General features: G+C 32.3%; 2 protein-coding genes across 2 annotated transcripts in view; one reads left to right on the forward strand and one right to left on the reverse strand.

The window, feature by feature from the left end:
* Positions 1-3,175: 3,175 nt before the first annotated feature.
* Smp_091360 (hypothetical protein) lies at positions 3,176-6,406 on the forward strand. The gene is made up of 4 exons (XM_018794786.1): positions 3,176-3,327; positions 3,369-3,465; positions 4,344-4,540; positions 5,442-6,406. The coding sequence occupies exons 1-4, from the start codon at positions 3,285-3,287 to the stop codon at positions 5,732-5,734; spliced, it is 630 nt and encodes a 209-aa protein (XP_018649164.1). The 5' UTR covers positions 3,176-3,284; the 3' UTR covers positions 5,735-6,406.
* Positions 6,407-6,421: 15 nt separating this feature from the next.
* The window catches only part of Smp_172050 (putative cyclin fold protein), a gene marked incomplete at both ends in the record, with an annotated part of 29,532 nt that continues 21,952 nt past the window's right edge, over positions 6,422-14,001 (reverse strand). Inside the window, 2 exons of the mRNA XM_018794788.1 lie at positions 6,422-6,454; positions 9,979-10,132. Of these exons, the coding sequence (XP_018649165.1) occupies positions 6,422-6,454; positions 9,979-10,132 (187 nt within the window). The remainder of the gene's footprint in view (positions 6,455-9,978; positions 10,133-14,001) is intronic.

Genomic DNA, 14,001 nt, shown 5'->3' on the forward strand with positions numbered 1-14,001 from the left:
ATAATAATAATTGTTTCCATTATACCAATCGCGTTCTCGTCGTGAAAAGTAAATCACTACAGATGAACCCAAATAACAATAACCTGATAGAACAAGAGTTAGACAGGTGACGTATAACCCAGTTGGAGAGAGAAATCGAAATCACATCGCCAGGGAAGTAAAAGTTTCACCCAATCAGTAAGCAACAGCGAGAATGCAATATTAAAAGCTCTGTATTTACCAAAGAGAGAAATCTTAAGATATGAAATTACCGATAAATTGTTGGAATCTTTATTAGAAATTTCGAAGAACGAATCGGGAGTGAGAACATTGGACTTAGAGCTAAGTTAAATTTCCTGGTTCAATATTGCGATGAAGAAGTGAGAGTCTCTATCCTTCATTGCACTATGCTTGAACCGGCGATAGGTGATTATCAGGCAATAAAGCTTTAAGAGGAAACGTTCGACCAAGAACACATTAAAGCACGCTCGCTTATCGACAACTTGTTAAACTTTCCAAATATAAGAAGGAATCAACCAGAGTTAATAATTACACCTGCAGGACATTTCTTCGGACAAAATTACTGGCTCAAGCATACTAGAAGTAAAGTCTGTGAATAGGATCCAATAGTTATACATATAATGAAGTATATGTGCAAGCTAAGTAGGTTTTCATGTTAAAGCATAATGGAGAATTATCCATAAACATATTTTTACGACGTTAACAAAGTATTGCTATCACTGCGCGATCATCAAGTGTAACGTTACATAATAGACAAAACCTTGAGGGTTGCTGTGCTTTTCAATATTTTACATTTGTAGAATGTTGCCATAGAAAAATGTGTATAGCATTGTCTCGAAATGTTTTTATGGTCGTGTTGCACGTTAGGCGTCCGAAATCTATGTCATCCTTTGGTTAACCAAATGTAATTATTTTGTATATCTATGATTACATTGGAAATTCCTTATTGAAAGCTTATTCACCCCCTCTTTAGACTTCTAAATAGTCGTAATCCAACTCTTTCAGCGTAAGACGAGTTGTTTCCCATTATGAATGCATATAATGCAGCCCAACATTATCGACCCATCAAGTAACCATTAGTTGTCACTTTCATATAGCTTCGGAAAAGGATCAAGATTTGGGGTTATTTATTTATTACGGGCAACATAACCATCTAACCATATATCACATTTATCTCCTCATTCACGATTCTTACCTTTCGCACTAAAAAAAAAACTTTGAGGCTGCATTTAATGGATTGTCCTCTGCATAATTACCACACTTCACTATCGTTGGTAAGACTCGGCTTACTCCTAATGATCTCTCAGATGCTAGGCTTTGCCTGGCAAAAAACTCTAAAAGTATGATTTAAAGAGCGAAGTATGTCAGTCGTTGTCATAATCGTTGACTGGGCTCTTAGTTACCAGGATCTTAGGCTCTCAGACCTGAATTATTCTGATGGTTATTATCTAGTGAATCAGTTGACAACGTCGTTTGAATATACAGTGATTTTTCGCCATTATGTTTTCCAATCACAATTAAGGTTGTTGATTAAATATGTGTCCTTAGTAGTGAAAATATTTACCGGGCTTTTTTTACATTGTCTGTCTCACTAAACAATTTTGTTCCACATATTAAAATTATAGTTTTCTGGTTTTGAAATATATAACTTTCACTTTCTCGCTTAATAGATCTGATCATATACTTCCATTTATAATTAGTAACCTCCAGATGCTCATGTTTCTACTTGCGTTTGATAGTAACGATTGGTTAGTTTCCTCGATGTTTACCACAAACGTCCCACCTGTTAAAAATTAATCATATTATCCAACATCACTCATGTACTCTACTAATCTTTACCGCTACGTGCCTTAACTTGTTCTAGTTTTTGAGTTGAAAAACGCGTTGATGTCTTTGGCTTGTCGTGACTGAGTGGTCTGTCATGCTTTAAACACAACTTTTAATTGGCAAGTATCCTGTTAATGTCACTAGTGGTTCTAATTGAACAATTTTGACTGTCAGTCATACATCAAGACATTTTCGGGACTTGGTTAGTCAAAGCAAATGTAGGAGCTTAACAGGTTGTTCACGGAATGAAACGATATAGAGTTTTGAATAAACCTTGAGGTTGCGACGGATAATGTATGCAAATTAAGACTATGTAATGTGTAACCGCCAGCCATATTGTCAAATATTTCAGTCCACTCTAATTTTTTTTGTAAAACCAGTGGTCATTATTGAGATAGCGTGTAACAAGTAAGCTTAAGAACTGTATTTCCATCTAATAGATTAATGAATGAGCTGCAAACCCCTGTGTTTCAGTCGGCAATATATATATGTATATATATAACCAGTTGTTACAAACAATTGGGATTTCAGTGACTAACATGAGACTTCTCCAGTTTCGATATCGCATTGGCTTTTATTATTCACATCAATTCATGGTTAGGTCCAGATCTCATTTAATAAGGTTTGCGATCCTATTAGGTTAGTTTGCAAAAACCAGTTGATTTATTTCATCTGATGCACCGGGTCACTAGATTTATTTATTTATTTATTTAAACACATAAATATTGGTACAAGGAAGCACCAGATACATATGCGCCATACAAATCTCATTCGATTTGCTTGAGGGCTGTGATACCGCCCAGGTGCCCGAACTGAAGCAGGTGGTTTTCTTAGGGGGCCACACCCGGAGCCTTTGACCGAAAGATCTGATCCACAAGGCAGTGGAGCATCGTGAGGAGATGCAGTCCCATGATAGCCGGTGATCAACGATTGATTCGTACGCCATTTGTTCTCTCAGAATATTGGAGCCCATGTGCACCATTGGTTTGGAATCAGGGTTTTCCAACTCCCCTAGGTGGACCCTCCGTGTCCACCAACCCGGTTAAAGCGCCGGACATTCGCTTTTCGTCCTCTCAATTTCGTGAACAACACCCCCGCCACGAGAAGGCAGTGAGTAGGACTTCCCTGGCAGAGGCTATATATTCGCTGGCCATGTGAGAGCATTTGGAGAGGGAGAACGGACTCTCCCCACTCTCGGCCGTACCAGGGCATTTGGGGTCACTAGATGGTTTCTTTTTTACGCTTATTTCATGCACGGATTGATACATATATGTATTTCCTTGACTAGTTATCTTCACGAAATGAATTTAGTCCGTCAATAAACTTACAATATGTTTTCTCTTTACAGTTCCGGATACTCATTTATTCCTATTAGAAAAAAGTTCATTTTCCTCTTAAAAGTATCTGCTACGGCAGACTAGACACTTGGAATTCGTCCTTTCAAAACGGCTTCAAAAATGAATGGATTTGTAAGACAAGGTGTCGTTCGTGATGAAAACGGTATATCTTTATTTATTAGTAGTTTAAATCTTGTCCTATAGGTAATTTGATAATCCCCCCGACCCAACGACCCGATGGTACATGGAGAAAAGCCGTTCGTGTTAAAGAGGGATATATTCCTCAAGAAGAAGTTCCACTGTAGGTTATGTCTCTTCTTCATTTGTACCAAGTTTTATGAATTGTCTTAGTATTTATTATTAATTTTACGACTCAAAAAATATTTGGTGCATCTAAATTCTCTCCGTAAAATGACAAAAATGAAAATCTTCAAAATTAAAGGAATAAAACATGATTTCACTGGTAAATTGAAGTTTGGTAGCATTAAAATAAATCTGCAAAGATATTTCCCAACTACCTTAAATCTACCTAAATCTGATCCTGTCATAACCCCTGAAGTACGTGATCTGTCAAACTTAGCCTAAGTGAGTTTCTACATATCAGTCAAAGTCTACGAGCATTTTTAAATTGACATTCAGAAAATTATTCGTCTGTTGAAGATAAATTAATCTAGTCGACGAGTTTTCGGACTTTCGACCGAAGTATTCAAAGTTTGGCAAAAGTTTATGGAAGTCTGAATGCTCTAATTAGGCATCTACGGAATGAGAATAGGCATATTCCATGATAGATTAATATAGGTTATCAATGATTAAGTAGAATTTGATGCCTATTTACAACTAACAACCGTCTGTGTTGTTACTTCGTATCCGTTCTTTTTTATTCAGAAATCATGCGTCAGTGGCGTGAATATACACGCAAGATTACTGTTGTCTGGAAACGAACTATACTTTATGTATCGAATTCATTCTGGTAGGCAGAACAATAGATATCCAAATTGCTTAGTTGTTGGCAACTTATATGCTTGTGTCCGCAAAATGACTTCTTAAACGAGTTCCTCACATACAAATTATTCAACTTCTTGTTTCATCTGTCGGCGTTAGCTTTGAGATTGATTAATTCATTGACTAGTAAAAAGATTTTGCATCGTATACGTTACGCTTTTTCTTTTGAAAATCCAGTTACCGATCTTCTGGTGTACAAATCCTTGAGAAGAAATCGCAGTTCGTCATCCCAGGTTTGACAAAAGAGGATGCGAACAAGCTAAAGCTAGAACGACAAAAACAGTCACAATCTGATACATCAGCATCAAACCCAGTCCTTAAAAAGAAAAAGTCTAATAAATCGAAATGCAAACAAACTGATGTCCAATCTTCAGGTTAGTGCAGAAATTAATTCTTCAACTCACGATCTAGCCCACTTAATATATATATATATATATATATATATATATATGCTAAAACTAGATTTTCCATAACCAGCAGACGTAAGTATTTTCTATAACATATGTTCCACATATGTATTATCAACTCGTATGAAAATATTACATGGGTCACGAAATAATAAGAATGTAGATCAAAGCCCCAGTTAAATCGTTATATAGATATTCATTTAAACAGATAAACCAGCTTCAAATGAATCAGTTAGATACTTCTGATAAATTTAAATTTCTTGGTTATTAACCAACTGTTCATTCGTATTTTAAAGATCAATATTTTTTTCTATCAGTAGAATAATAACGCCATACAGTGTAAAATAACTATGTTGTAAAAAGCTAGGAAATGAAAATCCACAAAACCTTGCAAAATATTAAAGAGCAAAATTCAAATGAGGTTATAGTTAAAGCGAATTTCCACTTTTTTTAAGAGTAAATTTTGCTATTGATATCACAAAATAAAACTTTGTCATCTTTATAGCAGCTGATTTAGATTTCACAATCAAGTTTTTGAGTCTTTATAATTTCAATGAGAGAGTTCTGATGAACTGCATAATTATCCTTCATCCAACGATATCATATTGCTAGATATAATATGTAATACGTTACTTACGATAATACTTCATGTTCTTACCGATTCATGTGAATTTACCGGACTTCACTGATAACCTGCAATATCCATTGCTTCTATCATTTCTGTGTAGTCGGTTCCTTATAGCTATCATCACCACAAGTTACATGTAGCAAGATCTTAGATAAATACTCCATAAAGTCATCATTCATATGAGTCTACTAAAAAAAAGTGTTTTGATGTAGTTCGAAATTGCTTTGATTTGATTTTTAGGAACATCAAAGCAAACAGAACTGGATTCACCAAAGCTTACAAAACCCAGTACAACTTCATCTGATTACTCTGACAAGGTGAACATTGAAATTCCAAGTGATGCAACCGTGACTACCACTGAAAATATTGATCGACAGCTTAGACGTGAACATAAACGATTACTCCAAATAGAAGAGATAGAGAAAAAGAAACAAGCTGGAGAGAATTTAAACAAAGACCAATTGATAAAGTTAGGCCACAAACAAGCTGTTGAACAGCTCATTGAACAGTTGACGTTACTTAAAACTAACTGACGTTTTCTTGCCCTTTTTCAACAGCAGAATCGATTTCGTTTTTTTACTTTTTCTGTTTACCCCGCTCCGCGTTGTTTCAAGTGTTTTTAAATCGAAAACAACAGAACTAAACTAGAAAAGATTAAGAATACACTGATGAATTTATTGAATAATTAATCAACTACCAATAAGCATATGTTGTTAGTTAATAATACTAAATCAAACAAACGAATGTGGTATAACGGCATTTGTGCATGGTCAATATACATGCTTTTTTTCCATGAGCGTTTTCTAAACTTCAATTGTTATGTGGAAAAATATGGTACTTTGAATATCTTTTACAATATGTTTGTATAATCGATGTAATATATAAATTATAATCATCATACTTATTTTGTTATATAAAAAAGTACTATTGTTTGTCGAGACAAAATTTGACAAGTGTGTACCTATTTAACTCAAAGCTTAGTTATGATTACAAAAACAATTTCAAGAACGAATCATGTTACAGGATGTAATTATTTTGTGCAATATTAATTGTATTTATGAAGAAAAAACAACAACTTCAGATTAATAGTTAATATGTAGTTTGCTAACAGTATGAAATATTTTAATACTATTCTTGTCATGTATTATGCATATTATGATATACAAATTTTGCTGTAAATAAAATTATTGTAATCATAGAGAATTATATCATGGTGAATTTTATGCATTTTCCGCGAATCCAATATGAAGCATCTGAACATCAAACAAAATGGTTGGAAGTATACGAGCGAATGAACAGATGCTTCTTATAAACGATTAAAAAACAAAATATCCCAAGTATTTTTGTTACACTGTTAAGTCTTGGTAAAGGTTAATCAACATAATAACCCTTGTCGGTTTTGATATGACAACTCATTATCAACTTTGTTCAATATGATAAGTGTCAAGTTTCGTTCTATGTAACATTTATACCCTGTATCTGCTATGACTTATACCGTGATCGATTAACACGTGACGAAATCGTCAATCAGAATATCGACGTCTATGACCTTGTCCCTGTGGTAAACCAATGACGCGTCAACCAGCACTAGCAGCTTTGAGTGAACTCCGAATCCTTACTGGTCCTCAAGTATAGTAGCTTCTCGCCTTTCCCTGCTAGTTGAGTCCAGAACACTATATTAGTCTCCACTGTGTGAATGATATACTTCAGAAATACGTAGTTTACATACAAGCAAACCAGATCGCATCCCATCATAAGATAAAAATAACAGTTATACAAGATCAAGCCAAAAGTAGCTGTATGGGAGACTGCAAATAATAGATTGCGAATAAATTAAGATTAGTAAGTCATACGATAGTGGTCAATAGGTCAAATTAAAGCTTATGATAATACCACTTTAGTAATAGTATGTAATGTGAAGTGAGTGGTTTGTTGGTGAATCCTCTTTATCTTCCTAAAGTTTTCTCAGCACAAGTGGTTGAAATCTAGTTGATGTGTAATGTGGTTGCTTGTTACCAGTGTTGCTCTGTTACATAGATTGTGTGCTCCCCGACTCCTAGGTTAGTGGTTGTTTTTTCCATGGGCTGGCATATTCAATCTATCAACATGTATATCAATAAACACACTACTTGTGGACATACTTTGGTGGCTTACTTTCTCCTCACTGAAGTTTCTACACATTCGATAAATAAACCAACTGGCCTGAAAAAAGCTAAACGTTATCAAACTGTTACCTTTGATCTACGAATCTGCACCATCTCATGGTATGCAAGTGAAAATATTTTACTGCAAAAATAACTAAAACAAGCAGACCTATTATGTATTCTGCATACAAAAAATTTTTAAAAATTAAAACACAACGAAAATGATATATTCACATGTACTTTTTCGACTGTGAGCATAATGTTTCTAGAAACGAAATCGCATGTCAAAAGCAGTTATATTAAATTTAAGTGAATTTACGGGTTACTGGTGTAAATTTGACTAAACACTTTTTTTAAACATAAAGGAGAAAAAACATTTCGAGAGGTGTACATTCAGTTAAATAAATTGTTGTGGTGGTAGTTTGTTTTCCTAAACGATATATATAAAGCAAATATTATTATGAGAAAAATAGGAGAGGAGGAGATACATATACATATTTGTTATATAATAATATCAAAATCATCACAACATACAGAGATTATTTAATCGTGTAGTAGGATGTGGAAGAGATACGCTTATAAAACAATAGCATTGCACTAATACACATAAACAACTATCTTGAGAATGGAAAACAAAGAAAATGCTTTGACAATTTTCATTAGTTTTTGTTTGAGAAAAAGAAGTACAACCAGCTTGTTGGTGGTGACAACGACGCTTATCCTTCGAATGTTTTTCCTGGTTTATTCATATATATATATATATATATATATATATATATTGTTTACTCATTATCTTTTCATTAAAACAGACAGAAGAAAAAGAAATCAACTGAGGAAAATGCATACAACAAATAAAATTCACCAGAAATTTTAAAAAATATAAACAAACAAAAGCCACATTAAATCAAAATGACAATATGCACACATATATAGTTAAACTTAAAATTTGTGTTGAAAGACAACCAAGATTTACATAGAGAAAAAAAAACTTTGAGCAATAGTAATAAGTAAGAACAATAAAGGGGAATACAAATAGGCAAATATTACATTGTTATAAAAAGCATGCATACTATATATGTATATACTGAAATTTAATAATTAGTATTCATGTTTCTTATGAAGCAGAAATTCTTTGTAATTCAACAAATGATTTGTACGTGTGAATTACTATACACAAATGCAATTCTTTTGTCTATCAGTTAAAGAAGTAAATTGAGATCAATGTGATTACAAAATGTGTGTATATGAGACACTGGAGAGTCTGGTGTACACGTACTTAAAAAAATTAGTCAATAATGATATTCTTAATAGAATAAAACGATAGAATAGTAATGTAGGACGGATATTAGGAGGTTCGAAAGGACTTGCCCAAAAATGGTAACTAAAGTCAGTCAATAATTAAATTGTCACGTTATTGCAGAATGTAGAGAAAAACATTAATCAGTTGGTACAGCTATTTCAAGATATAATGGCACGTCGAAATGAAGGTGAAGATGTTAAGTTATCCAAACTGCCCCATTTTTTCTTGGTAAGATACTTTTGAACAATATCATGAAATTGATCGTCCATTACTCGTGAAAATGCCTAAATATAAGTTAATAATCAGAAACTTTCAGTAAAGTAGCTATGCAATCATAAATTTATATAATAATAATAATCATTTCTACTCATTTTATTTCTGCAATACATTCATCAACACACTTTGAATTCCGAATCCTTGAAATGTTGATAATTTACTAAGATATTTAAGTCTAATCGTCTTTTAACTTTTTCTAGAGGTCTTAAAGAATGTAGGACAGTTGATGGTATACTCGAACTTTCATAGCACAATGAAAGGTATGTCATATACGGATTACGTCACAGCTTATTACGTGAATTAATTTATTTATTCTTCCCGAAATACTTTCATAAAATCGCAGTTATATAGTACGTCACAGAAATCGTGTACAGGTATTCGTTCATCAGAGTATTACTTTACGAAGTTGAACTCAAGTACTTCGAATTAAACTGGACTGGTAGATGCAACAGGTTGAAAAACGCAGGCACTTTAACAAGGGATTGCCACATGACAGGTGCTTCGGTTTAATGTTTGAAAGACACTTGCTTCAGGAAAGATTACTGGACAGTAGTATCACAGTTCTTAAACAAATTATAGTGTGAAACACTAAAATATGAGCTTGATTCTATCTAACTTTAAATCCGAATAATTACTAAGTTCAACCATCATAATCAATATAGTACGACATGATAGAATAAACAAGCCCTAGTATCTTGATATTATAATTTATTTATCATACGGTTTGGGAAATGCAATATTTTATAGATATCGAAATGAAACATTATCTTACTAAGACTTCATGTTTAGATAGTAGTGATTTTAAAAAAAACAACAGTGAACGTTGCTTATAAATAAGGACTACAAGTATATAGCTATTCGAACATCCGAATGTTATTCGTTAGTCTCACAAAAAAACTTTTAAAACCTTTACTAGTTCTTATTTCATTAATTAACTTCTTTTTCATAGGAAATGGAATAGATATCTTTCACAGTAATTCCAAGTTGATATACTATCCCAATAAAATCGTAATAATAAAAACGGTAAATATAACCAATATAGTTCATATATACATACCTCAAGTTTATAGGCACGATCAGTGGATAATAAAGTTGGCTGATAACTAGGTCCACATAGTGATCTGATATCAAAATAATATTTCGCATAAACTGAACTAGGTACATTAATATTGAATTGAATTATTTCCAAAAATCGTCTTTCCAATTCATTGCTAATAAAAGAAGGAAATTTTTACAACAACAAAAAAGTTATCATTAAGTAGTGAAATTGATTTTTAAAAAATTCAACCAGACAAAAATTACGAACACAATAAACTGACGAATATTTTGAGATTTTATAGTTGAAATCATGAGTTAATTGAAGCTAGACCACCATGTAAAGCTTGGACGGGACGAGACTGATAGGTCCTGGGTTCGAATCTCGCGAGGCGGGATCGTGGATGCGCACTGCTGAGGAGTCCCACAACAGGACGAAACGGCATTCCAGTGCTTCCAGGTTTTCCATGGTGGTCTAGCTTCAGTTGACTCATGATTTCAACTAAAAAATTACTGGAATCTCCACACAAACCCGTTCTGATTTTGAGAAAATGTTTATCAATGGCAACAATTAAACAAAACAGAAAAACGGTAAGTTTACGAATAAATTCAGAACGTTTACAGTGGATATATATATACATATATCCAAAAAAACTAATATTAACAATTTTAGTCATTTTCGTGAAAAAACCTACAAGTTTTTATTTCTGTAGATAATCTAAATTTGAACTTAGGAATTCTATGTTTGGATATCACTTTTTTAGATTTCATCATGATGAGATTTTATTTTCTGAATTCCCGTGTATAACAGTCAAAGTAGAAAGATGGAAAAAATATATGGATTACGTACAATTCAACGATATCACCCATACATTGTACACACTAGTCAAGTCACATAATATCTTGAGGTTATAAGTTAGATAAAATTATGAATAAATATAAGTAAATAGATTACTCAGCCGTCGAAATTCACCACTCACATGTTCATGGAGTTTTCCTATCTGTAAGTATAAATGAGCTGTAGGCACTCTAATCGGCTTTCGACAAAAACAGTTTCCTATATAGTTTCAGCTTTAATCTCTGTCTAGTTTATCTGATTAGGTGTCTAGGTATGTGGGCAGTATCCTTATCGAATCACAGGTGATAAGAGTATACCAAAGTTACAACTGTTACGTGTGGTATGATGTCTAAATATTTGAAACACAAATAGAAATAGCACCATAAAATCTTGAACAAAAAAGTATAGGTTCAACTTCTCAAGGAATGGTATTAAAGTTTAGTGAATCACTGATAGATGTTAAGCCCCTCCACAAAGTTGGCTAATTATGCATAACTGTTTAAAAAAGTTTGAAATATTACTTTCTATCAAATTGAGGGCTCCAATTAAAACATTTGACCAACAGTAACTGATCTTGTAGACCATTGATATGTTTTAATCTCATTATTCTTAGTTTATTTCCCAACTAAATCCTTAATTTAGTTGGTATATGAAACTTTAAATACAGTAGAAGGAAATTAGATAGCAAAAGGCATTGAGTTAAAGGAAATTTCATGTGTATATATCAACTCCGCTGTACCTTAACATAATTAAAAATGTTGAATATATATATATATATATATATATATATAGAGAGAGAGAGAGAGAGAGAGAGAAAGGAAAATTCTTTCAGATATTACATGTTCTATAATGAGTGGAGTCAGGTGCTTGCAGCTACAAAGCGAATTTTTAGCTTTTCTTGTGGATTACTGTTCAGCAATTACAAATAGTACGAGTGTAAGAGTTTGTTTAATTTTATGTGGTGTTTAGCATTCAATTCTAGTCATCCATACACACCCAAACGTTAAACTCAGTAGATATTTCAAAGATATCAGTATTAAAATAAACTGATTTGTTCACTATTCTAATAAAAATAAATGTACAATCGCACCATATACTAAATAATTAGTATCTATGAGAACTATATCAGTGTCACAGATGAAACAATTGTAATTAAAGATTTGAATTTGTACACGTATAATATATAATTAACATTCTGATAACAACGTACGTTATCAAAATCAGAATTTTCGCTAAACGTAAGTTGAACAATTAAAAGTCTGAACTAAACGGCTAGTCATTTTTGTTCAATGAATAGAATTACATATGTGAAGAATAAACTTTCAACAACTCAATCTTCATTTTGAATCAGACTGTATTTATTACAACTTGAGAAGTCAATTATTAGTATTACAAATTCCTATGTAATAAATGTGACTCAAGGTCAAAACAATGATCTATATTTTTGTTACTGATAATCATCATCTACGAGATATAGAATAGTCAGCAAACAAAAATTACTAATTTGTTAACAGATTGATGTTAATAAGTTCAAAATAAGATGGAATTTACAAACGATTCAATGAAAAAATGTGCATATATGTAGAGAGAGAGAGAGAGAGAAAGAATCAATCAATAAATCACAAAAATGTTTACTTAGTTAATCATCACTAAGAAACAAAAGTGAAAGATATTATTATTATTATCTACTTAATGAAGGTTGTTGCACAATTTGCGTACTTTATCTTTATTTCATGAGATCAACTTTCATGACAAGTGCGTATTATGAAGAAAGTAAAATTTGCTTTCAAATAAACGTTTAATTTGAAAATAGTGTAGTTAAAATAAATTGAAACTATCAAAAACATGATCCATATACATTATTATACGTAGGCTGGTAAATCCGTTTTACTAGATAATATAGTTGTGTAGAGGTTATTAGTTAAAGTTAATTTCCATCTGTAAGGTACATAATTTGACCAATATGAAAAATGAAGTCATATAAACTTTAATCTACAAATTCTACAGTACATTAAACATATTCTATTCAAAACTCCATATTATCGATAATACATATGTCGTCTATATCGTTTAAAACATCTATGGAAGTCCTTAGAAGTCAGGTTCTTTAGTTATCACATTGTTTTATACAATTTTCTCAATTCCAAATAATTTATTAGAGTCGTGTGCACGAACCATTTTCTACCACATTCAGTCTGCCAATGGCGACTGAAACTCATAAGAGACTGTAAGGATTCAGTGTTTCACTAAAACCGGAGATCGACAGTTGTTTTGGTCTTGCCTTGGTCCTGCTGAAACCTTAGATTTACTTGAGTACCGTTGTTGTATACAATGCATTATTTCAATAAACAAATAATAATTTCCTCATGAATTCGAAGTTTTTCCCGAGTTTTATTTCGGGCATTCATTGGACAGGGAATGTAAGTTAGCTAGTCATCATAATTCACTAAAAATGAGTTGATATTAACTTCAAACTGTTGTCATCTTATATATTCACTTCAATACAGTTCAAGAAAAAACTACTATTCATTTAGATCATTCAGCATTCATTTTAGAACACTGGTAACAAAATAACTTCGAACAGATTGAAATTAACACAGAAAGAAGTTACTAAGTCTCATTAAACAGTATAAAAGGTCTCATTAAAAAAATTGAATAACAAAGAATATTACAGAGAACGATCGCTATTGATAACTCCTTTATCAAGCTCTACAATTATTAATCCAAAATTATTATTAATATCACAATAATCCATGTCATACATTGAAAATGTCAAATTTCAACTTTAATATTTTGTCTATTGTATTATAATCATAATGATTTTCAATTGATAGTTCTAGAGCCTGATAAAGAAGTTATTGGTAACGATCATTCGCTGCAGTATCTTTTGTTCTCAATAAACAATGAATATAACTGTAGTACAGATCAAGTCAGTCAGTCGCAACGTAGAACCTAGTACGTATGTATATCGGTTCAAGTTGCTATACTCCATTAGCACAGAGATGAAATGGTCAGACGAAATCCCAAAATAGTAAAAGTAGTATAGATCAAGGATGGTATAATGAGTTTCATGTTACTTGTAAAAACAATATACACGCTTACACTTCATGTATATACATAATGAAACAGTGATTCATGTCAGGGGTCAAAGCATTTAATTACTATCCTCATATTATTTTGACCTCATTTGTTATAATTCTATATGAC

The sequence above is a fragment of the Schistosoma mansoni genome, chromosome 1, assembly GCF_000237925.1.
Source record: "Schistosoma mansoni strain Puerto Rico chromosome 1, complete genome".
Lineage (NCBI taxonomy): Eukaryota > Metazoa > Platyhelminthes > Trematoda > Strigeidida > Schistosomatidae > Schistosoma > Schistosoma mansoni.